At 33.5% G+C, this 26,767-nt stretch overlaps 1 protein-coding gene across 4 annotated transcripts in view; it reads left to right on the forward strand.

The window, feature by feature from the left end:
* The window catches only part of OPA1 (OPA1 mitochondrial dynamin like GTPase), a 101,109-nt gene that overhangs the window by 62,165 nt on the left and 12,177 nt on the right, over positions 1-26,767 (forward strand). For all 4 annotated transcript variants that reach the window (XM_058295545.2, XM_058295547.1, XM_058295546.1 and 1 more), the window contains 4 exons: positions 2,956-3,096; positions 4,993-5,109; positions 6,408-6,501; positions 6,952-7,062. In XM_058295545.2, coding sequence (XP_058151528.1) covers positions 2,956-3,096; positions 4,993-5,109; positions 6,408-6,501; positions 6,952-7,062 — 463 coding nt within the window. The remainder of the gene's footprint in view (positions 1-2,955; positions 3,097-4,992; positions 5,110-6,407; positions 6,502-6,951; positions 7,063-26,767) is intronic.

The following is a 26,767-nucleotide window of genomic DNA, read 5'->3' on the forward strand; positions in this document are numbered from 1 at the left end:
TCATTATATACTAACTATTATTAAAAGATTAAGAAGAAGAAAAAAAATGACAAGATTTTAAGAGAATGAATATGTTAGGAATAAAGGAATATAATGACTTTTACTAACTTCTCTTCTGTTATGTCTGGATTTTTTTTTGTTAGTAGTCTGTTCAGATCATTTTATTTTTTTGCATTTCTTGTCATCATGTTCACAATATAAGCATAGGAATTCAGGCAGGAAACAGAATTGTAGAATTCATTCATTTAACATACCTTGAATGAGCGTTTCAGCAGAACAAAATGATAAAGACAAGTTAAAAATAACTAAGAATGATTAAATAGAAGGAGAATGTGCAAATAATAAGCCCTTACCTCCCACCCGCAACCTTTTTTTTTCCTTTGTTCTTCTTATGGCTTCTCCTTTTTAGGAATTCGGTCCTTTACTTCTCATTTTTATGTTTATTCCTTAAAATAGAAGAGTCTATATAAAATATAGAATTGAAATATGTAAGTTAATGAAACAATAAAAAAAGAATGGGCATCCAATCCTCTTTCTATTGTTGTTTTCTTTGTTCTTTGAATCCTTTTAATTTAGAAAAAAGAACCTAAAAAGGTGAAAAATTTGAGAGAATAAAACATTACCAAAAGACATATCCATATTTCATTATTCATTTGTATTATTTTTTTATTTTTATTTTTTATTTTACAAACAGAGCTAAGTAAATCACATGAGCAAAACCTATTTCTTTTTCCAGTTTCACACATTTGATTCATAAGCTGTGTATCAGGCGTGTGTCTCAACTTGTAGTGGAGGGGTCAGTCTTTCTCTTCTCTTTTTTTCTGTCATGATTTATATGAAGAATAAGTCATTAGGAACCTGAAGAGATGGTGAGGAACAGAGTTAGTGATTGGATCATGCACATGTTCAGGGTACACCAGTTATCTCTGCTCTGCAGATGGGCTAAGAACAGAAGGTCTATCAGAAAATAATTTCTAGGGGATCCATCAGAGGTTTCTGACTGAGCCAGGAAGACGCATTGATTTTAATGAGTTTGCATAAGGCAGATAAACTCCAGGCAGAGAGAATTGGTGTCTGACCTTCATGGCTTAGTGAAATTGGGCCTAGTGTCTGTAAGAACAACCAACAATGGTAGAACTTGCTTCTGCAACCTGGTGGTGAGTATGCTTTGGCAAAATACTCCCAGGGAGTCAAGATTTCTGGCTGCACATTCTTTTCTCCAGGAACTTGAGCCCATAGGGCATCCCTTGAGACAAATTAAGGAATTAGTTTTGAGGTCATTGCCCAGGGTCTGTAGCCTAGAAGAGGAATCTGGAAACCCTTCAGAGAAGAGCTCTTTCCTTTCCCCTCTTGGGTTTCAGAGCATGATGCATAAGACAGAGGGTGTGGAACAGGCCAAATTTGGAGTGAGAGGGAGGGCATATCGGAATCACCTGGGAAGGTGTTTGTGTATGTATGTTTTATTTTTTCCTTCAAAGTAGAGTTTCATATCCAGATACACTGTATCAGATTCTCTTTCTCCAACCTTTCTAACCCTCCCAGTCTTAGTTGAGAATCACTGTTCTAGGCCTCATACCTGGAGTTTATGGTGAGCAACAGAGATTCCAGAAGAGGCTGAGAATATCCCCATGTCTAGCCTTGCGAATATAGCTGCTGTATAACAATTCTCTGTTTTTTTGAATGACAGGATTTAGCAGGAAAAGAAAAGGTTTTTTTTGTCCTATTTTAAAGGTGAAAATTAATGCTCTGAAAACTATTTTGTGCTTTGTGGGTGGTTGGGTTTTTTTTTCAATAGTTTTCTAAGGAAATCCGTCTTTTGAAAAATCCTCACCTTATATGTGCTGAAATAATGGAGATCTAGGTTAGGATAGACTGGAGACTAGTTCTCTTCTGAAGGCTAAGTATGGTGGTAGCATTGGAGTTGGGACAGGTAGGAAGATAGTAATGGAAAAGCAAAAGAAGGAAGAATTGGGGAATACTGGTATGAGAAATCACTTCCCTATCTCAGACTAAATATCCAGATATTTAAGCAAATAATGAATTTTTTCTTTATTAATTAATATTTCTTCTTAAGTGTTGTTTTCAGAGAGTATAAAATAGTAGTTCCATTTCCAAATCAATTATTTGCATTAAAATATTATTCTTATATAAATAATCAGGTTCTCTAACTGTGGTACAGTTGGAGGCAAAGCACTGTTATAATTACTTGTTAAGAGTAATCAGTGAATTTCAAGCTAGTTTCTTTTACCAAGCAATTTTAAATGTAGTGTTAAAAAATGAAAAGATAAATTTAGTTTGATATAGGATAAGGGACTTGTATTCAAAACTTATTATTTATTTCCTCCTTTGGTGAAGGGATTATGAGCAATTACAGAGAAGAGAGGAAGAGAATTTAAGAATGATAGATACTAACCTCACAGAAGCAGTTTGAATTCACAATTTTTAATGAAAAGACTTTTTTCTTTTTTTTAAACTACATATTTTATATTTATTTATTTTTTCCCAGAAAAGAAATATTAGGAGATGTGAGATCTTACTGTAATCTGGTTCTTAGATAGGAGGCATTTATAGAACATTATCTCTTCCTGTGCATTCAGTGTACTTTTTCTTAGATTAGATTGTATCCTAAAGTCAAGAAAGAATTAAAGAAAGTGCATGCTATTAATATACCTGGTGCTGAAACTTCAGCAGGAAAATGTATCACCAAAAGTAAAATGTAACAAATAGGGCTAATTCCAAATTTTTTCTCCTTCAATAAGGCCAGATTGTTCTGCATTCATAAGCCAGTTGCCCTGTATTTATAAGCCAGGTGACTATGGTCTTTCTTATTTGTCATATTTAAGCTTGTGTTACCTATTGTGTAATAGTAATGTATTTATTTTAATTGACACTGTTTTTACAAGTATGCCAAATTATGAACTATCTAAGCATAGTTCTCTCTTAAATCTTTTAAAGTGTGTTCATAATGAAACCAAGAATGAACTGGAGAAAATGTTGAAATGTAATGAGGAACACCCGGCTTATCTTGCAAGTGATGAGATTACCACAGTCCGAAAAAACCTTGAATCCCGAGGAGTAGAAGTCGATCCAAGTTTGGTAATAAATAATATTGCTGAAAAATATAAGCCTGTTCTTTAATCTTTGTTTCTTGCAGTAAAATATTATACTCTTTGTGTTGCTTAGCTATTTAAGTCCTTAATTTGAATTGGATCATGTGTATATTTGCTCATAGTAAACTCAACCATTTTGTTTGTATAAAGGGTAGAATTTTTTTCCTAAAGTTGCTTTTTTTAAGTCTAATGCTTTCATTTATAAATGGAAAACTTGAAACTTAGAGAAGTGAAGTTACTTGGGCAAGTTCAGCAGTTCATTTGGGCAAAAATTGGCAAACCTACTCAGATTTTCCCACCACACCTCACTATTTCCGATTGCAAAATAGAATTTCTATTTAAATATGGCTCCTGGGTATACACATATGTTTTATAATTAAATAATGTAGTTCAGTCAGGTCCAAGTGGATTTAGAAAAAATATGAGTGTTAAGTTTGTGTTAAGTTGGATAAAAAGCCTTTTGGGTCCTCTCTATCTCAGTTTTGTCATTTATAGTAAATATAAGAATACACTTTAGACTATTTTTTGCTTATTTTCTTGAGGCTTATTTGGGGCAAAGTGAAAACAACAACTGATTCTGAGCCTGCTTTCCCAATTTCTTAGTTAGGATAGGTAATAAGTAATCAAAAGCTCATTTTATTATTAACTTATGTGAAACCCTATTAGAAAGGTAGATCAGATCATTTGGGGAAAGCAAGCATATCCAGAAATTATAGAGCAAAACATGAATTCTTTGAAAGATGATCTGCTATTTATGTTTCTGTATTTGAGAAATGAATATACTTATTTTGAACTCCACTCAAAGGGAAGAAAAGAAAACTGGTAAAATACAAAGCAGTTAAAGCTGTTATACATCTAGCATATTTCATAAATTGAAAATGAGATTAAAGTAATGATTTTTAGTTGAATATAAATTTATCCACCTTGGTCTTAGGCCTACATAAGCTATGTTCAGATTTGATACTTTCAAACTCTATGTGTCACTTTGTTTTATAAAATAGGAATTTTCTCTTGAAGGTAGAATATAAGCGTTGATGTGATTTTTTTTTTAAAGGCCATTGCCCATATCTTAGGATATGGACTGGTTGTTCATTTTAATTGCTTTTTATAATCATAATCTCTGAGGGTTTTTTTTTTTCCCCAAGTGATTTTTTGTTCAAAACATTTTGTGAAGAAAAAAATATTCATGTCAGGAGATATGAATTCTGGCATAGATCCATCCCATTTGCTAATAATATTACCTTGAGTAATTTGTATAATCTTTCTGAGCCCTGTTTTCCTCATCTGTGAAACAGTATTGATGATACTTGTTCTAGCTACTTAACATTTTTAGTATGCATATAAAGGACAATAGATGTAAAAGAACTTTGGACACTGTAACAGACTATATAATGTAAAGTGAGGGGGATCATGGTTGTTTGGTAGCAGTGGAATGTCATAAATCAGAAAGGAAATATTGTTAAATTGATGGACTTAGTCTGGGTCCAGCTTCGTAGTCCTAACCTTGTTGGTAATGAGTTTTATGACTTTAGACAAGACTTTTGACTTCTTTTTGCCTTGGTTTCCTCACCTTTAACTAGGGGAAGATAATCCCTACCCTATCTATTACTATCTATCCAATACTCTACTAGATGTTTGTTTAAATATAATATAACAATGCTTATTGAAAACATTGCAAGTTTTGAAGTACATAAACTTGTAAGGGGTTAGAATAGTGATAAATCTGTCTTTTAAAAAAATTAAATTTAAGTGGATAGCAGTTGGTAGAATAACTACATTGCCATTGCTTTTTTAATAAATTTTGTACAAGACTTTTCAGAATGTGATCAACATCAGGAGTGTACATTAACTATTTGGTTTCTATTTTCTTTTTTCGTTTTAGATTAAGGATACTTGGCACCAAGTTTATAGAAGACATTTCTTAAAAACAGCTCTAAACCATTGTAACCTTTGTCGAAGGGGCTTTTACTACTACCAACGGCATTTTGTAGATTCTGAGGTAAGTTTTCCAAAAACAAGGAGAAATATTTATTAGAAATAGTTGCTTAAAGTTGTTTAAAAGTAAACTTGAGCGTTAGTATTAATTTTAAATCCATTGATCTGTAAAAGAAATACACCATTTATAAGGAATAACCCAATTCATATATTTCAGAGATATTTACCACTTTGGTAGTAACTGCATCTTACATGTACCTCATCCCTAGTGCCTGTGTACATAATAGGCATTAGACCACTTTGCTTGTTGTTCTTCATATTTTTTTTTTTTGGAAGAATTAACTTTTTTATCCTAGAAAATAATACATTTCCATTTGTGGAAATTTAGTGCAATAAATAAATGTAAAAAAGGAAATAGTCACCTATCCTGTAACATAGAAGTAATTTTGGTTAATGTTTTTGTGTTTTTCTATTCAACTTTTTCTGAATGTATGAAAAACTTCTTTCATACTGTAAAGAAGTTTTTTATCCTGCTTTTTTCCTAAATCACATTGTAATTCGTGCTTCACATTAATAAAATCTTGTTTTAATGATTCTTTAAAAGAACTACATAATATTCTTGGAATGGACAGTTTGGCATGGCTCCATGTCACATTTCACACAGTAATCCCTAGATGGCAGCAGACGTGTATTTTCGTCATTTTCTCACAAGCAAAAATGCTTTCTAAAATTTTTTTTGCCAGAGCTCTGCACAATGAATAGTCTTATTTAACTGAGTCCCCTGAACTGCTTTACTTTTGAATTTTCATCAGCTTAAAAGAAAATTTGTATATAAATGCCCATATGTGAAAATGGCAAGGTTATTTTTTTTTGCATAATTTTAATGTGCTGAGGTCATCTCTCCCTACAAAATATGCTTCCTTTAAAAAATATTTAATTTTTTTTCACATACAGCTGAATTTTAAAAATAGCTTGAATACACACTCAAAAGAAACTAGGTAACAACATCTTTTAAATAAACATGGATGTTAATTAAAACTGAACACAAATTGAATGTATATGCTATGAATTTGCATTTGTATATTGAGTAAAATTCTCTACTTGCCAAGTTTGTTTTGTCATTTGAGAATCAAAACAAAGCGTTATAGGTCTGATAGAACCCAAGTCACACAGGATTTCATGGATACTGCACAGAGAAGATCCTACAGCTTACAGCTACAGTGAAAATACACATATTGGGTAAATCTGAAGGTTTATTTAATTAAAGCTTATGATATAGGTACTGACTTCTTGTATCTGTTTATGATTATGATTTTCATGTTTAAATTTGCATTCAGTAATCTTATTTACTTAATGTTTCAGTTGGAATGTAATGATGTAGTTCTGTTTTGGCGAATACAGCGCATGCTTGCTATTACTGCAAATACTTTAAGGCAGCAACTTACAAACACTGAAGGTAAGTCACATAGAAGCCTCTTTCTAATTGTGACATCAAAATATAATAATACAGAAGGATGCCCAAGTACTTCTTTAAAGTTGAAAATTTTAATTTACCCTTAAAATATTAATAAAAATAAACCCTAATTGAAAAAAATAGGACATAAAATATACCAGGAGTCTCTTCACTACACAAAAACTCTTTTATGAAAAGAGTATTACTAAGTATTACTTTGTTTTTTGGAAAATCTGGACTTCTGTTAAAGTGTTTTGGCTTGAGAATATTACTTTCTCTGAGAATATCACTTCCATGTTGATAAAAATATTGTATAACATGTAGGGGTTTTCCCTGTAACTGTGAGAAATATGAACCTAACAGATACAAGAACTTTTTCTCCATATGGTTGTTTATCATTCCTGTGCATTCATAAAAACGGTGCTCTTCAAGTTCTTTATTTACTCTGAACAGTCAGGCGATTGGAGAAAAATGTTAAAGAGGTATTGGAAGATTTTGCTGAAGACAGCCAAAAGAAGGTTAAATTGCTTACTGGTAAACGAGTTCAGCTGGCTGAAGACCTCAGTGAGTAGTTCTTCCCTTAATCTACCTTCCCGCCTTTCACCTTCCCTCTTTCCATTTGTTTTATTTGTTCACTCATTCAGTCTCAGACTTAAAGAAAAGTTGCAAGTACACACAAAGAACTTTCTTTACCTTGAACTATTTAAGAGTAAGTTGCTGCCTTGAAGCCCTGTCACTCCCAAGTACTTTAACACATATTTCTTACAAACAACCATAACTTAACCACCATAAGGCTGCTATCAAAATCAGGATATTAACACTGGTAGAGTACTACCATCTAGTTCTCAGACCCAATTCAAATTTCATGAGCTGTCCTGATATCCTTCTTCCATACAGTAAGATGTTCCAGGTTTCTCCTGTACTTTCCCTAACCAAGTTTCTTTTATTTATTTTATTTTTTTTGGAGACTAGAATTTGGAAATCAAGATCTGGGCCTTAGATATGCTCATTATTATTGGAGTATCGCTGTTCCCAGGCCCTCCCAGTGGAAAGAACAGTGTGTGTATTTATATATACACATATTTACATTTATATTCCTATTCATATGTATATGTTTAAAACCCTGTGTTGACACCCGTACTTCCTATTCTAATCCAATCTACAAAGTTCATTCTAGTTTTCTCCCTTTCCATATTTCTAATTTCCTTTTCTGACAGTCAGAAACCTGATTCCTACTATCCTTAATATATGTATTATTTTGAACTTCTGGGAAGATGATATCAGAATAGGCAGGCATGGCTTATCTCTCTCACAAAATCAATGGAGGAGGGGCTAAAAGCTATCTAAGAGACCTCTTGGAGCTCTTCAGGACAGTGCTGCGCACCCCCAGAGAGGGTGAGAGACAGAGAGATGAAAAAGCCGAAATGAAAACTGTGAATTACTAACTGATGCAGCCAGGAATGGCACCCATCCCCCAACCCTCAAGGTGAGCAGCTTGGAAAAAGCCCATGGCTCACTGCAGCCAAGTGAGAGGGGAACAGACACCTTCCTCCCTGGGAAGAGAGTAGGTACAGTGGATGGCAGAGAATGGTTTCTCATCGATGAATTTGGCCAGTAAGAGCCCACTTTGAATCTTGACTCTGGCAAGAGTGGAGGTTGAAAGAGTCATCTCTGTGGAAAGATTTGCTGACAATCACCATCTGCTGGCTGACTGGGAAACTGCAAGGAGAAAAATCTTTTAGTTTTCTCTTGTCTAAAACTCCTGGGAGCAGATCTGCACCCCAATAGTGAGTCCCTGGCCCTCTTTTGATAACTTAAGCTGGGAAATTTTAAAGACTTGAATAAGTTGAACCAAAAATCAAAGAATAGCCATAAAACAAAACCACTAGGCAAGAGACGAAATAAACATAAGAATAAATTCACCAATATATTCAGATACCTAGACATCAGCAAAAAATTGCAAGCCATGCTAAGAAAGAGGAAGATACGGGCCAAAGGAACACACCAAAAATCCTGACAAGAAGCAGTATTTAAGATAGCTAATCTGGAAGCGGATGTGGCTCGAGCAATTGAGCTCCCACCTAGTACACAGGAGGTCCCAAGTTCTGTTCCTGGTGCCACCTAAAGAAGACAAGCAATAAAGCAAGTTGACTCGACGGGCTGGCATGGCAAGCTGATGCAACAAAATGATGCAACAAGAGACATGAGGAAAACATAATGAGAGATGCAACAAAGCAGGGAGCAAAGGTAATTCAAGCAATTAGGCACTTTGCTCCCTGCGTTTGGTTCCCGATACCTCCTAAAAAAAAGGAAGACAAGCACACAACAAACAGATGCAACATGTGCAACTCCGAGGGGATGAGGAGAAATAAAGTATATCTTTGGGGTGAAAAAAGACAACTAATCAATTATAATCAATGAAATTAATTTAGGAATTTGAAAGAAAATGTGACTACAGAGATAAAGGATATTAAGACACTAGGTGAACATAAAGAACAAATTGAAAGCCTTCAAAGGAAAGTAACAAAGGTATGGGAATGAAAGATAAAATGGATGAGATTAAAAATATATTACATGCATGTAACAGCAGATTTGAATTGATGGAGGACAGAACAGCTGAACTTGAAAAGACAGGAGAACAGAAAAAGAAAGGAATGGAAAAAAATAAACAATCTCAAGGAATTGAATGACAATGAGAAACACAAACATACATGTTATTGGTGTCCCAGAGGGGAAGAGAACTGAAAAGGGGCAGAAAGAATATTTGAGGAAATAATGATCAAAAACTTCCCAACCTTTATGAAAGACATAATTTTCAATATCCAAGAAAGACAGTGCACCCCAAACAGAATAAATTTGAATAGATCTCCAAGCCGCTTGCTATTCAAAATGACAAATACCAGATTCAGAAAGCAGCAAGAGAAAATGCATCACATAAAATGGATCTTCAGTAAGACTAATTGCTGATCTCTCAGAAACCATGGAGGTAAGAAGAAAGTGATATGATGTATTTAAGTTACTGAAAGAAAAACTGCTAGTCAAGAATTGTTTGTCTTGCAAAACTCCTTCAGAAATGAGGGTTGGTTTAAAGACCTCAGAGACAAACAAAAAGAGAGTATGTTAACAAAAGATCAAATTTACAAGCGATACTAAAGGAAGTGCTACAGCCTGAAAGTAAAGAACAAGGGCAGGATACTTGGAGAAGAGTGAAGAAATGAAGATTATTAGGAAGGGTAACTTAAAGGTAAAAACACAATAGTAAGATATGACAATGGAAAACCAAAGAATAAAATGGGCAAAGTAAGTAATGCTTTTACAGTAATAACATTGAATATTAATGGATTGAATTCCCCAGTTAAAGTACCTCAGATGTAAGGACACAACCATGTTGAAAGTGAAAGGTTGGAAAACGATATTCCATGCAAATAGTAATCAGAAAAGATCTGGAGTAGCGATACTTGATATCAGACAAAATAGATTTTAAATATAAAACTGTTATAAGAGATGAAGAAAGTAGTTATATATTCATTAAAGGGGCAATTCACCAAAAAGAAATAACTGTAATATTTATACACCTAACCTGGGTGTCCAAAGATAAATGAGGTACATACTGGCAAAACTGAAGGGAGACATAGATGTCTCTACAATAATAGTTGGAGACTTCAATGCCCCACTCTCAGCATTGGATAGAACATCTGGGCAGAGCATAAATTAGGAAACAGAGCTTGAATGATATGATAAATGAACTAGGCCTAACATAATTACAGGGCATTACACCCTAAAAGAGCAGGATATATATTCTTTTCAAGAGGTCATTAATCTTTCTCCAGGATAAACCATATGTTGGGTACAGGACAGGTCTCAGTACATTGTAAAAGATTGTAATTATACAAAGCACTTTCTCTGATCATAAGGGAATAAAGCTAAAATTCAATAATGGAAAAAAGGAAAATTCTCAAATATATGGAATTAAACATCACACTTAAGTAATCAGTATGGTGAAGAAATTTCAAGAGAAATCTAATATCTTGAGACTAATGAAAACAACACAGCATATCAAAACCTATGGGATAAAGGCAATGCAGAGAGGGAAATTTATAGCTCAGTGCTTGCATTAAAAAGAGATAAAATCAAAGATCTAACTGTACACCTGAAAGAACTAGAAAAAGAACAGCAAACTAATCACAAACCATACGGAAGGAGAGAAATAAAGATCAGAGTAGAAATAAGTGAAACTGAGAACAAAGAACCGTAGAGAATCACCAAAACCAAAAGTTGTTTCTTCAAGATCAACAGAGTCAACAAATCCTTAGCTAAACTAGCAAAGGAAAAAAAATAGAGACAAATAATTACAATCAGAAATGAGAGAAGGAACGTTACCATGACCCTGCAGAAATAAGAGAGATCATAAAAGGATACTATGAGCAACTATATGTCAACAAGCTAAACAATGTAGATGAAAGGGGCAAATTCCTAGAAACACAACCTACTGACCCTAGAAGAAATAGAAGACTTCAACAAACCAAGCATAAGCAAAATGATTGAAACAGTCATCAAAAACCTGCCAAAGATGAAAAGCCCAAGACCAGATAGCTTCAAGGTAAATTCTAGCAGTTATTCAAAGGTGGCCTAATACTAATCTTGCTCAAGCTTTTGCGAGAAATTGAACTGGAAGGAATGCTACCAGACTCATTCTATGAAGCCAACCTCACCTTATAGCAAAAACAGGTTAAAGGAACTATGAAAAAAGAAAATTACAGACCAATTTCTCTAATGAATATAGATGCAAAAATCCTCAACAAAATGCTGGCAAACTGAATCCAAAAGCACATTAAAAGAATTATATAGCATAATCAAGTGCATTTTATCACAGGTATGCAAGTCTGATTCAATACTAGAAAATCAGTTAGCGTAGTAAGCCACATTAATAAATTGAACAAGAAAATCGCATAATCCTCAAGCATCCTTTCTTGATAAAAACAGTCCAAAAGTTAGGAATAGAAGGAAGCTTTCTCAACATGATAAGGTACATCTATGAAAAATCCACAGCTAGCATTGTACTCAACAGTGAAAAACTGAAATCTTTGCCACTGACATTGGGAACAAGACAAGGGTACCTACTGTCACCACTGTTACTCAGTATTGGCTAGAAGGTCTGATAGGAAGTCAGGAAAAAAAATTCCATTTATAATAGTGACTAATAGAACCAAATATTTAGGAATAAACGTAACCAAGGACATAAAGGACCTGTATTCAGAAAACCACAAAGCATTGCTGAAAGAAACCAAAGAAGACCTAAATAAATGTAAGGATATTCTGTGTTCATGGATTGGAAGACTAAATATAGTTAAGATATCATTTCTACCCAGACTCATTTACAGATTAAATGCAATCCCAATAAAATTCCCAACAGCCTTTTTTGCAGAAATGGAAAAGCCAATTAAAAATTTATTTGGATAGCCAAAAATGTCTTTAAAAAGAACAAAGTTGGAGGACTGTCTGACTGTATGTCATATGACTTAGATACCGAAGTAAAAACAGCATGGTACTGGCATAAAGATAGACATATTGACCAATGGAACTGAATTGAAAACTTAGAAATAGACCCTCACATCTGTGGTCAAGGAATTTTTGAAAAGGCTGTCAAGCCCACCCAGCTGGGCCAAAACAGTCTATTCAACAAATGGTGCAGAAATAACTGGATATCCATATCCAGAAGACATAAAGGGGACCCTGTCTCAGACCTTATAAAAAAATTAATGCAAAATGGATCCAGGACCTAAATATAAAAGCTACAACCATAAAACTTGTACAAGAAAATGTAGGGAAACATGTTGTGGTAGTCAATAGTTTCTTAAACATTACATTCAAAGCACAGGCAATGAAAGAAAAAATAGATAAATGGGACTACCTCAAAATTAAACACTTTTGTTTCAAAAGGCTTTATCAAGAAAGTAAAAAGGTAGCCTGCTTAATGGGAGAAAATACTCAGAAACCACACATCTAACAAGGGTTTGATATCTTATGTTGTATAAAAAGCTCATATGACTCAACTATAAAAAGACAAGCAACCCAATTTAAAAATTGGCAAAAGACTTGAATAGACATTTCTCTAAAGAGGAAATACAAATGGCCAAAAAGTACATGAAAAAATGTTCAACATCACTATTAGGAAAATGTAGATCAAAACTACAATGAGATACCATTCTGTACCTTATGGATACAATGAGATACCATTCTGTACCTTATGGAATGGCCATCATCAAAAAAAAGAAAACTGCAAGTGCTGGTGAGGATGTAGAGAAAAAGGAAACAATTCTTCCTTATAGGTGGGACTGTAGAATGGTACAGCCTTTGGGGAAGATAATTTGGCAGTAACTCAAGAAATTAAATATAGAACTGCCATGCAATACAGTAATTCCATTACTAGTTTTAGAAGAACTGAAAGCAAGGACATGAATGTGATGTTTGCACACAGATGTTCATAGCAGTATTATTCACAGTTGTTTAAATATGGAACCAGCCATTCAGCTGATGATAGCTAAACAGAATGTGGTATGTACATACAATGGAATACTGCTCAGTTGTAAGAAGAAATGAAATCAGCATGCATATGACAACATGGATGAACCTTGGGGATATTACGTTGAGTAAAATAAGCCAGACACAATAGACAAATATTGTGAATTAAATACAGTGAGTAACTTTATGGAAGTAAACTCCAGAGTATAGGTTCCTAGGAAATAGAATGTGGGCTGAGAATGGGATCTGATGCTCAATGTATGTAGAATTTTTAAAATATGATTTTCTGTAAAAGTATGAAATAAATAGAGTTGGTGGTGACACATTATAGTGACAAGTAACTGCTAACTAATAAATGACATTATGTCTTAAAGGGGTAGTCTGGACATAAATGTCACTTGAAAAGAAACTAGAGAATAATCTAGGGTTTGCATACCAGTGCTTTTGGTGGTGGATGAAGATTGTGGTTAATAGTATAAGTGTAAGAATGTAATTTTACAAAAGTATTAAGAATATGGTGATACAGGGGAAAATTACAATTAATATAACATAAGGATGATAGTAACAGTAACATTGTAGTTTTGCAGGAATAGCAAAGAAGACACATCAATTCTAAAAGACAACTATAGAGAGTATAAGCAGATATAGGATTTTTTCTTTTGGAGTAATGAAGACATTCTAAAATTGGGATTATTACAGCACAACTCTGTAATGAAAATGAGAGCCACTGAATGTACACTTTGAGTGGATTGTAGAAAACATGGGACTGTTTAACATAGGGAATCCAGTGGTGGAAGATGGACTATGTTTAACAGGACAAATATGAGAATGCTCTCTTATGTAGGGTGTTAATAATTGGGTGGACTGGGCAAAAAAATTCATTAAATGAAAGATACGGAAAGTTCCCCTGTGTATAACCAATCTCTCCTGTCTGCTCACAGTTACTCAGATTTCCTTCTTAGCCAGCCCAGGCTCTATTATTGTAATCACTGTGCCTCACCTTACATTGACAACCTATCAGTCACCCTGACCTAGACTTTGACACCCAGACCAGGTTGCCTTTCTTCAGAGATAACCTTTTAACTGAGCATAATTCTGATGTCCAGGTGCCAGTCACCCCTGCGAACACATGAACACCATATTGCCCTTCCTCAGGCATGCCCTTTGTACTGAGCTTAGAATGTGACACCTAATACCAGCCACCATCTTCTCCCATCCATCTTTTCCATCCCACCCCACCGCTTACACACACATACACACGCACACACAGATTCCCTTCTCACCTGAATCCAGACTACCGTTTTGTGGAGACACCCTCTTCATTCCATTTTTGCTCTGACACCCTGCACCAGATGCTCTTCTCATTATTGGGCCATATAAATAATCTCTTAACACTGGCCAGACTTCAACACCTACTTTAGGCCATTGTGCTTTTTCCCTCCCCTTATTTTCCCCCACCCTTCCCCCACGCCCAGTACAGGCACCTACCTAGCTTAGCCCTACTCATCACTTTGCCCCATTGTTTGAAGATTTGGCCTGAGTAGGATTAGGGTATTTGGTTTTTTTCTCAGTGCTGTTAGTTTCCTAACTTTTTGAAAATATTTCTATTGCATGTTAAGATTTATTAATACTTAGATCTTTCAGAACCCAGAGAAATTAGTGAAAGGTTTAGATTATTAAAGAAACATACTGGTAATTGATGCTTCCGTTTCATTAATGACAACCTACCCTATTATGAATTTCTTTTATTTCAGCTTCATGAATCAAGTATATTTACTTGGTTTCCAGCTGATTCTATAATATCAAGTGGTCTTTTAAAATAAATAAAACATTGTATTTAGTTTTACAAAACTTTAATTTAAACTTACTATCTTACAAGTTTTCTAATATCTAAAATAAAGCAGATGCTGCATGGAAAACAATTCCTCAGATCTGAAAACAGTTTCTAAGCTGAATTTTTAGCATTATAATGTATTCACTAAAATGTCCAAAAGGAATCAGGCAGGGTTTTCATATTTTATAACTGGTACCTACACATCATGCTATGCCATCTCATTCTTTCCCTTCTAGATATTTGGGCTCTTCATTTCTTTTCCTTTTTTTTTTTTTTTTCTTTCTTTCTGTAAATATTCTTTTATTGAAAGATGCCATTTTAACCCTTTTCTCCTTGTTTTGTTGTCTTTTCTTTTGGATTTTCATATCACTTTACCAGTATACTTAATTTATAAAAAATCTGTATTTATATCTTAATTGCCGTTAACTAGCTGTTTTGTCTTAGGCCAGGTACCTCCCAGAGCCTTAGCTTCTTTGTCTATAAAAGGATTACTACAATAGTTATTTCACAGAACTGTTACGGAAATTAGTTCAGTAAACATATCTTGAAGTCCCTGGTTCATAATTATGTGCTAATTTAATACTGTTATAGGAAGAGGCATTTTATTGTCATGATATATACAAATATACTAATTTTATATCCCTCAGAACATAGTAATCGGACAGTGAAATACTTCAATGAATTCTTTCAGCATAGGCATTTTTTAAATGATTAAAGAGCATTAAGCATCTTTTCTCATGTTTTATAATAGCTTCTGCCTGATACAACTTCCAGTTAAAAATTTTTTTTTTAAGTCTGTTGCTAACTCGGATATGTATAATGTCAAGCCAGTCTTATGTTCTTATGGTGGTTTTCTTCAGAAAGTAATGACGTAACCTTTGGAATGATTTACTACATTTGTACATATAAAATTACAGTAGTATTGATGTACCAAATAATTTCCTTGGAAGCAAATGTTTTACCAGTGGCTCAGCTTCACCAGTCACACTGAAGGAGATGAGCCATGACTTTGTCCATGAGCTGAAAAAGAGAATCTTGAGAGTGCCTCTTCCTTACTGTTTAAGTCTAACACTTGGGAGTATAGTCACGGACGCTTTTAATCAGAAGACTCTTAATAGTTGCTACTGTAATTATACAGATCAAAGTTTCTTGCATAGCATATTTAGTAGGAACATATGTTAGTTAATGGAATTTGGAAAGAGGAGACAGTTGAAGTTTTTTACTACAATTTTAAAATAATGTAGCATAGAGTTTTGCAGAGTTTGGTAAAATTTTAATGCAGTGTGTTTTGTTTCGTTTTGTTTTTTGGCCGATTTTAAATTTGCCTGATTTTAAATCATTTCACCACTGTGTTCTAGAGATTGAGGACAGTGGCAAAACTTGAATGGGGCCCTAGAGTTACATGGTAGTAATGTATCAATGTAATTTTCTGATGAGACATAAAGTCAGTAAATGATTCAGGTTTAAAAAAGTGTTCTTGCAACTTTTCTGTAAATTTGAGATTATGTTCACATAAAAAGGATAAAAAAAGAAAAATGTTTAATTTTGTTTTTATAACTGAAAAAGGATAAAGGATCAGAGTCATGTGAAAATACTTCACAGAAAACGAGACTTTTGAAAACATTATCCCTGAAGATGTTGAAAGACTGATTTTCTCATGGACAATTTAATAAGATACCTAGCTCAATTCCTTATTTGCATTATCTACCCACTGTTAGAACTGGTCAGAGTTTAAATATGTCCGATTTTGAGCTTCATGATTTTTTTTTTCTAAAAGATTTAATTTCAAAGGATTTTTATAAATAGATATACTATTAACTTAGGTAAAATCTATTGGGACCCCCAGCATAATTTTTAGTTATGTAGCCAATCTCTGTACTGAAGTAGAGTGTAATTTTTAAATACTTTCTTTGGAATACTCAAGATTGGTATATTATGACTCAATTCAAATGTATTCTTTCTGTTATATGATTGGCATTAAAAATGCAACAGTGCTAATACCTCACAGATAATTGTTAGAATTGGTTAGCCCACTCCACCCCACTTCTAAAACTGAGTATCTAAGCACTGATAACAGTTGTCGCTGGTGTTGCTATACTTAATTTTATCTATTTAGGTGGAATTCTTTTATTATTTCCTTTATGAATACTGTATCAATCTAGGTTATTGCTAAGTGTTTTGGACCTTTATATAAATTGCTTGAGTTTCTTTTTTTTACTCGTCTTCATGAAAGTCAAGTTATATTTTTTATTCTCTATGTGCATAAACAGAGAATCATTGATATCCAGGAATTAAAGGGGCATTGCCAATCATTCAGCTATCTCTTTCTAAACTCTAAGGAGTCTTCTCCACATTTCTTTTCATTCTTGTGTCAAGACTTGAGCTGTTTATGTATGTGAATTAATATTTAAATTCTTTCTCTGTGGCACATAGTGGGTTAAGTGCTTTAAATGCATTCTCATTTGATTCTCCTCACAATCTTTTGATATAAGCAGTTATTTTTCTCACTTTATAGATGAAGAAATAGAGGTTTAAAATACATAAGTAGTAACTGGTAAAGACAAAATTTGAACCCAGGTCTTTTAAATACTGTGATGAACTAATTTCAGGGAAAAAAATGAAGCCTTTGGAATATACATTATAATTATATAAAATGGCCCTTTATGTTTGAAAGCTTTCATAGTTAACAGTGCTTTTCACAAGGTAGATCAGAAAGGCATACATTAATAGTTCATATTACTGATGTTGATGATGATTATTGTCATTCTGTAGACTTCCTAGAATATAAAAAGCTCAGGACTCCATAAACTTTCAAACTGTGTGAAAACTTCGATCAAGTTGAAATATCTGAGTAAAGGAATACTAAAGTGTATATGAAGCCACTATATAGTTGAAGGAAGTTAATTTTCTTTATATGGCTTGTAAACCTGTCTCCAGATATACTGTCACATTTCACCATAGTTAAATAGTATCTTAGGTTGTCCAAAATTCAGATACAAATGCTTCAAAATGATTTTGTTAATACTTAGGATGCTAAGGTCCAGCTCTAACAGATTGAGAATTGCCATTTGAACCTAATGGCTGATATTCTAATTTGAGGCTTTTTATTGAGCTAGAGTAGAAATATTTAAAGGTTTTAGAATAAGCTTCAATAATTTCTTCATACTTCTTGATATGTGTTCGTAGGCAAAAAAAAAATCTATTCTAATACAAAAAATATACTTTGTGTAAGCAGAAGATACACACACTTCAGTTAAATCTGAATACTTCATATCTACATCTCATTTACGAGTACACGCCTATTCTCATATTATAGTTTGATGTCCTTTAATGTTCAGAACAGCATAGTTTAAAGAGGCTGGTAAATTAGAAGTTTCTAATATACTCAGCTTTTTTCTCCCGTAGTTAATTTGCTCTGCCAACTCCCTACACGAGGTGGCAACAGCTGGCCTTTGTGCCTGAGCTTGGAGGGATTAGAGAATAGAAATCACAGCAGCATGCTCGGCCTCTTGCCTCTGTTGACTGTTCTTTATTGTTTGATGCCTGAGCATCTCCCAGACAGCAAGTAATTGTTTCTTGAAACTTGAAATTTGTTTCTCCTGGGAGTCTACAATGCTGTTGGAGCTTGTCTTTGTGTTTCTTCATTTTCCCAGTCTCTTCTTATCCTCCATCCTGTGCTTTCTCATGATTAAATAGAAAGAAGCAGAGATACAAACAAGCTTTGTATTTTAGTCTTATAGTCTGCATAAGAGTCAATGTTAACTCTAAAACTATAGACTATAGATGAAAGTTTCATTATTTTCTCTGAGCTAGCAGATGTTCAGTAACATCATTTTTTTAACAAAAACTTCATTTGTTCATAATTAATATTATCTAATTAGGAAACAAATATATTAGTGAATTTTTGAAATTATGGTGATAAAAAGAGGAGCAATGGTAAAATGATCAGATACAGCCATTTTAAAAGCTAACATTGGAAGAGAAATGTACATAGTTACTTAACTCTAAAAAGATGCTTTGATTGACTCAGACATAATTCTAGTTTATAGGGTAGTGTGAGAATGTCTTCGTGCCACATTAATACTTAAATAACAAAAAGTAGATACATAGATACCTGAAACCCTTGGTTAGCCAAAATTATTTTATTCTTCTGCTTTTGGAAAAGAAAATGTCAAGATACTCTTGAATTTAAGTTCCATTGATAGCCCCACATTCCTTAAACTTTTCCATTACTTACCTACCCTCAAGGATTGTTATAAATGAAAATGGCATCTCTGAAGTAGTGTGAGACCGAAAATTATCATTAAAAGATTCTTATACTCAGAATTTGGAATTTAAAATTGCATAAAGGGGAAGTTATATAAACTATTTTCGCAGAGATGCAAATTCTGATACATATTTTGAAAAGGTCCCACAGAAGATTCTTGCCACGTACCACCACCATTCACCCATGTTCCTGCCCCCCATTGGTACTCTACAGAAAATTCTTCCTGTTCATAGCGATAACATTTGCATTTTATTAATTGGAATAAAATTGACATGTCTTCTTTTAGTAGAATCTGATAGTATGACTGTTTAAAATTTGGTTTGTTATTTCACCTGTATTTATAGCAGTGTGTTCATTTTGATTTTGTAGGCTTCACCAAAGAAAGTGAACTTAGAGGAAGGGGGAATGGCACTGAGTTGTAGAGTTCTAGGTAACCAGGTCCAGAGGAGATTAAACAAGAAAGCACAGCAACAGACAACAAAGGGAGGTGCCCTAGAGAGAAAGCATGAGCCATAAGGACCTAATAACCCTTGTAGAGCCTTAAATGCCATGATTGTATTTCCTCGACCCACCAATTATAAAATCACAATACCGCTTTCCTTACCACATTTCCAAGCAATCTTCTCCCTTTATCTCTTTTTACTTAAATGTTATGGTATCTTCTAGATTATTGTTCCTCAGTCCTAAAGCAGTATTATTCTTCCGAACTGCTTGTTTACCCTCCTTCAGCAATTAAAAATCCTGCTCACGTACTGCCAGGATATTTTAATTGAACAGATTGAAGTTTTCCCACTATAGGCAACTATAATTCAGCCAAAATAATTAAAGAAGATAAGTATTTTCACGTCTCTTATGATTGACCCAGTATGCTGAAGTGATTTGATTCTTTCATAAATTCACCAGACTTTGAATTATATATTGTTTGTGTTCAGTGTATGTTTGCTAATGACCTTTCGATAAAAGTGTTCATTAGCCCCCTTCTCTTGACTTACTAAATCAGGGGGCAAGGGAGGGAGCCAACTCATCTCATCCTGAAACCTTTCTCCCACTCTGCCATGCCAGAAAGCTGCCATCTCATATCTTGTATGGAGGAACTTGCATTTGCTACATTCGCTCTTAGATCTACTCACTTCCCACCATCTTGTAAGCCAGCTTTCATCCTTGTCAAAATTTATTTATTTACAGGATAACAAAGATCTAATCAGCAGTCTACCCAATTCACCAAAAAACTTACATGACTTTTCAGGCTTGTTAGGAATTGCTACATTTACTGGAATATGTTTATTTTCTTTGACATTCATTGCTTTTTGGAATGGTTATTACTAGAAATGTTTATTTTAAAAAATGGAAGATTGATGTTTCTCTTCTTCCCTACAGAATAAATAAGATAATGTCTTTCTATTTTATGTTTTCAGTATTTGAGCACTTTAAAACATCTTTTCAAGGTAAAAGCTGTTGCATTTTTAAGTTCTGCCTTTGTGAAATACATTCTTCATAGATGAAATTTACATATTAAAGCAGAGCCATCTTTGCTCGAGAAGTGGTTATCTACATGCAGAATCCATGTGACAAGGCTTGAGTGGTGTGCTTTGCAGTTTATTGATGAGAAGATCCGGGATCAAATTAGGGCCTTTAGAATCCAGCACATTTTCATGGCCTGATTCTTTCATTTAAAGACAATACAAACTCACCTATACAAACTTCTGATACTCAATGCTTTACTAGCCAGTATATTCTTTTTGCTTTAAGCTCTGGTCCTTACTGATTAAAAGTAAGAAAAAAGATAAAAAGTTATCTTCAGTATTTTATGGAATTTGCTATTTATTCTGTTAAAATAGGTTCTATTTATATGCTGTTATGAAACTTCTTAAATATGAAAAGACCAGTGCATACATTTGAAACTAAAAATTAGATTGTTTTTACCTCTTCTAAAAAGGAATGCTTGTCATTTCCTTAGTGAAAGAATTCGGAATGAAATAACATATTTAAAGCTGAAATTAACCTGTGTTTTGTTTTCAATGATTTTGTTATTGTGTATTCTCTCTATTTCTAAAGTTGGAAGAAATTAGAATCTAGTCATTGGAAACTAAGTCTAATCACAGAACAATCCATTGGCCTATGAAGCAGTACATAAATAAAATTGAGCAACCATTGCTTAGATATGTATCAATTTTTTTTAAAAAAGGAAGGAGGGCAGAGTCTTGAAGAATTGATAGAATGATGTATATTAAACTGGTACCTCTGAGTACCTCTGTGAAGTCAAGTTCTCAGTGTATTTGGAGATGTGGGTTAAGAGGAAGCAAAGGGAATTTTAACTTTTTACTTTATACATATCCAAACTATTCCTGTCCCAAGTGATCATATTTCACATTACCTTAACATTTTTATAATCTTTATTATCGTATTTATGGAAATGATAAAGCTAATACATGACATGATCAATCTTTAAAGAGAGAGAGTAGTTCCCTGAGTAACATTCTTGTTGGTTGTGACACCAGGACATGGTGATAATTGCTCATCATGGTGTCACCCTCAGTGGTTAGAATTCACTTTGAATTATTCTCATTTCCTGTAACTTCCCATCATAGATAGGTCATAAGTGAGCAGACTGAAATCTTGAACTAATAACGTTCTTAAGCTTGTGCAGACCTTTTAGATAATAAGTTCTCTATGCTTGTTACCTATTGTGTACAGAAATATTCCATTTTAATTTCTCTTAGAACAGCTGTTTCATTTCTTCCCTGGTTTTAGTATTTTGAGTTGCAGACAGAAGTTTGTGATTTTTCTGGGCAAAGGAATTGGTCTTAATAGTCTCTTCTTTTATTACCACTTCATACTCTTGAGTCATGTACAAATCTGTCCCTGTCATCGTGAAATACACTACCAGAATTTTAGTTTGTTTTTTCTGATATTTTTATTATAATAAAACTAGTACATGAGTGTTGTAGAAAAATAAAAAAATATAGACAGGCAGAATTTTGAAAATAGCTACACACAAACCCAACCCATCCCTACACAAGAGATCAGAACTATAATACTGTAGTCTACAAATTTTTTAATGTAGTTCTAGGAACACAATTTCTGTCATGTTTTTTGGAAATATCCCTTACATTTTCAGTTTTTTGGTCCCTTTGGGACTATAACTGTACACTGGAAGGTGTCCTTAGGAAGTTAACAATGACTAACATTTTTCTTGAATCCTGATTGGTGGCTCAGAATTTATTCATAAATATGTTATCAGTGATCTTTTATTGGTTGTATTAATTTATACTTTGCATTCATCTATAACTTGTCTGTTCATGCAGCTATTAGAATTTTTCATGAAGACTTCTTAAGTTGGCTTCTCTTATACCCTGTATTTTCAGTTCAGTGTCATTGCTCCTATTTCTAGTTTCTCATCTATCAGAGTGGTTTAACTTTTCTTTCTTTTTTTCATATAAACTTATTTTTTAAATGTTCATTAAGAAAGAGAAGTAACATCTTAAGTAGAAAAAATAAAACCAGGTACCAGTTACAGTTGAGGTATTACAGAAGCTATATTGGAGCATAACATGTACCGAAAATTACTCTCCTTTGAAAGTTAATCCTTCACCTGTATTCAGAATCCCTGTGCTTCCTATGTGTCCTCATTGCCTTCATTATCAGTCTCCTTTCCTTCTTTCTTCAAAGATGCTCATTTATTCTCATCTTAAAACTATTGGATTGCTCCTTCCGTGCAGTCTAGCTTTTGATCTTGATTCTCTTTTACGCAGGAAAACTCTTGATTGTTTGCCAGCTGCTACCTCCACTTTTAACCCTCCATTCACTTCTTAGCTTTCTGCAAACTTTTATTCTCACATCTACTGGAATCACTTTCTCTAAGAGTATTGAACATCAAGAGGATGTAGAAAGTATTCCCATATAACTCTGTATTGTTTTTTTTGGAATCCAAATCCTGCTTGAAACTCTCATCTCTGTCCCTCCCATTTGTGTAATGCTTCACAGTTTATGAAACATACTGTGTTCATGTTTGTCTTATACAGTCATATGAAGCTTGTAACTATTACCCCATTGTTCAAATAGGGAATTTGATGTTTCCTTAGGTAAGTGATTTTGCCAGTTACGCAAATGTTTATGGCAAAACTGAGGCTAGAAATACTTTTAGTGATAGTATCTTTTTAGAAATTATTTTGGTATTCCATTTTTTTTGGTTTGAGGGATGGTTGTGGATGACCATAGATAACCAAGTTCATATAATTTGGCTTCCTTTTTTGTATTATTTCAGTATTTGTTTATTTTTACAGTCTGTTCTCCTAGTGAAATTAATCATTTAGAATGTAGAACAATGAATTCATATCTTATAGGCATATGTAATGGTTTCATTCCTCAAAAATGAGAGACAGGTTTATAAATATATGTATTCTCATTGATATTTGAATTTATTTCTTTTTTCCATAGTAAAAAAAGAAATGGACAAAATTTAAATGTAAATTTAAACAAAATTTAAATGTTCCAGCTTAATGAATATATAAAATTAATTCTGAAGTTATTTTTATTTCTCTGAGCCTTATTCTGGCTTATGTAGCTAATACCATTAATGATACTTCCTTACAAGGTTGTTTTGAGAAATAACTGAGAATATGTGAAATCAGCCTTACAAAAACGAAGTGTGCATTAGTTCTTCTTGTGATAAGCTGACTAATACTTTGTCTTAATGCAATATTTGAGACATAACTTGTATTTCATTTTTTTCCCATCTCACTTAACTTTAAAGCCAATGGTTTTTTATTCCGTATTATCACAATAGTGTAGTTTAATTCATTAGTCCGAATTAACATTCTTCAGTGTTATCTTATTTTCCTTTATTTTAAAGAATTTCATTAATGAGCAGACTGTTTAAGAATCATTCTCATGATTCATTTATCTGTTCACCTCCTTTTTTAAGCTTCATCTCTGAAGGTCTTTTGACAAACCAATATTTATAACAGTTTGACAGCAGGATGAGGAACAACGTTTGTCTTTGTAACAGCTTGAAGAAAGAGCCTTTCCAGGACCCAGTCATGCAGTTACAATCTTGACCTCTTTCTTATGCTGGGAACATATATACAGCAGTACCTCCCATGTGTTTTCTTGTCCCATTGACTGTCCATTCACTTCCCATCTGTTTTGCAGTCTTAAAGGAACAGAAGGGGCCCTTCTCTTATAAATCTGTCTTTGCAGGTGATAAATGATGTCCTGTCTCTTTAAGGGCTGCCTGGGTGGTTTTCCTTTTCTTAAATATTTCAGCTTTACTCTTAACAAAATTCAGAGGAAAATATACTTTTAAGGATAAGAAATTAGAAGAGAAAAAGAAAAAGGTGATAAAATTTTTTAAAAGTATATTTTAATTGATTGAAACTGAATATTTTACTGATCATTTAGGTAGAAGATTTTTTCAGCCTCAATCAGTTGCCTAAATCATGTTTTTTAAAATGTATTGATATTTAGGTTTTTCTATGGGGCAAAGGAATGTATTCACTTTTAAGAAGTAGTGTTTTTTTTTCCTAAAAAAAAGCAATGTGTCAAATGAGTTAGAATATAAAATAACTTAAAGTTTTTCTCCATCATTTGAATTGATAGATGAAATTAATATGGAACATTTTATACACTGGGAACAGAATATAATAATTACCAATAGAAGATTATAATTTTATGGTAGGCGCTATCTGACTTTTACATTTTAAAGAGTCATTTTTCTATGTTGCTGGAAATAAGTATTTTAAGTAAATGTTTATATCATTGGATATCCCAAGATTTGAACAGAGAGGAAAATGTTTTTTCTCCCATGAAGAAAATATTCATAGAAGGTTGAATGTGACAAATATCCCTCAAAATATTCTTAAAATTATGATTTCTCTAGAAAGCATTACCAGTATAAAAAGACCACACTTAGAATAAGGCAAATTGTGTAAATCATCTGGCTAGTGGTATATCTTCTACAGACTAGCTTGTTAGTTTGTTTATTAATTCCCTCTCTTATCCCAAAAAGGATTTGAGGCACTTACAAAGATAGATATCCTATCGAAAAGATAAAAATACTGAAGCGAAGAATTTGGGTGAAAGGAAAAGAAAAATCCAGGTAAATAAAAATAAAATGAAGCTTGTGGTAAGATTGGTACTTCCTTAGAATACATGCCATGCCCAAGGGTGTTCTAGAAATAAGCTGCAAATTTAGTCCTGACTAAAGTGGTTATTGCAAAATAAAAAGCAAACTTGATTATGTGATTCATGGTGACCATCGGACAACTCAGCAGTTGTTTAGGGAAAGCATAGGTATCCCTGGTACACGCATCTAGAGAAGTTTCTTTCTCTCAGTCCTCATGAAAAGGATGCTGAGGTACATAATATAGTGAATTAAATGGCTATGGTAAATATAATCATGAATTTCATGGGGCTCTTTATCATCATTTTTTTCATCGTAGTCTGATAGCATAAACAGTTCCTGGGGAATCAGAATGATGCAGTTCAGATACATAGCTATTAGGTTGGCTCATCTATAAGTGAAATACGTCATATCTAGAGAAAACTGTACTCCCCATATAATATTCCATAAATATTATTTCTTCTTGCAGCTGTGCCTGTTAATAAGCATCAGGTAGCATAGAAGTTCAAGGTTCTACACTCACTGACATTGACAAGTACTGAAATGATGCATCCTACTCTGTGTTGCTAAGGGAAAATCCATAAACATTAATAGCTAGCTGAGTTGAAATTAGATTTGCCATCCACTTATGAAAGTTGAAGGTCCTAACCAATATAAGTGTCTAAATATAAGACTACTCCATGTTCATCTATACTGAAGTTTTTGAGGGATTAGGCTTCAGAATATCAGGAAAATATTTGAAGAGGTTTTGATTACATTAACGAGCAGGAGGAACCTGGAAGAAATGCTTGCAGTAATGCTTACAAAAACAAAAATCTGAATTTATCTGTAAGTCACTGTTGGACTGTTTATATATTCAGCAGGCATAATAAGAATTCAAAATCAAAAATCTGAGTATATCCATAAGTCACTATTGGGCTATTTATATATTCAACAGACAGAAGTTACAGTAATTTACCTCACCGACTTTCTTACAGCAGCTTTCTTTCTAAGCTATATTGTTCTGATACCTGTAAATAGCATTTTTTTTAAAAAGTCATATTTAACATTTAAGTATAGGTTAAGTCAGATCCATCAACAAGAATGAATATTCATGAGCATCTGTTACATAGCAGATACTGTACAAGGCTAAGTGACTTTATGTGACAGACTTTTTTGTAAGTGGATAATCCATACAATCAGTCTCTGCTCTTCCCCACATTGATTCCTGGAAATAACATAAAACTGATCTTTCCAAAATGAATTTATAAGCCCCATAAGAATAATATTATAATTTGGGATTGTATTTTTTACTAGGACCTTAATAACAAATATAACAAATGAACAAAAAGACTTAACAAGTTTTAAAAGATGCAAATATAAGTTAGAATAGTACACTTCAGTCCTAAGTTTTAAAGTAATATGGGCTTTGAGTTCTTCTGGACAGATTCCCCCATTTTGTAGCTTAAGACACTGGGACTGTTGGAGTCCACAGCCATAAGGTAAATGGCAAAGCTAGGACTGGAACCTGAGGTCTGATCCCTTA

This window comes from Dasypus novemcinctus, chromosome 4 (genome assembly GCF_030445035.2).
Source record: "Dasypus novemcinctus isolate mDasNov1 chromosome 4, mDasNov1.1.hap2, whole genome shotgun sequence".
NCBI lineage: Eukaryota > Metazoa > Chordata > Mammalia > Cingulata > Dasypodidae > Dasypus > Dasypus novemcinctus.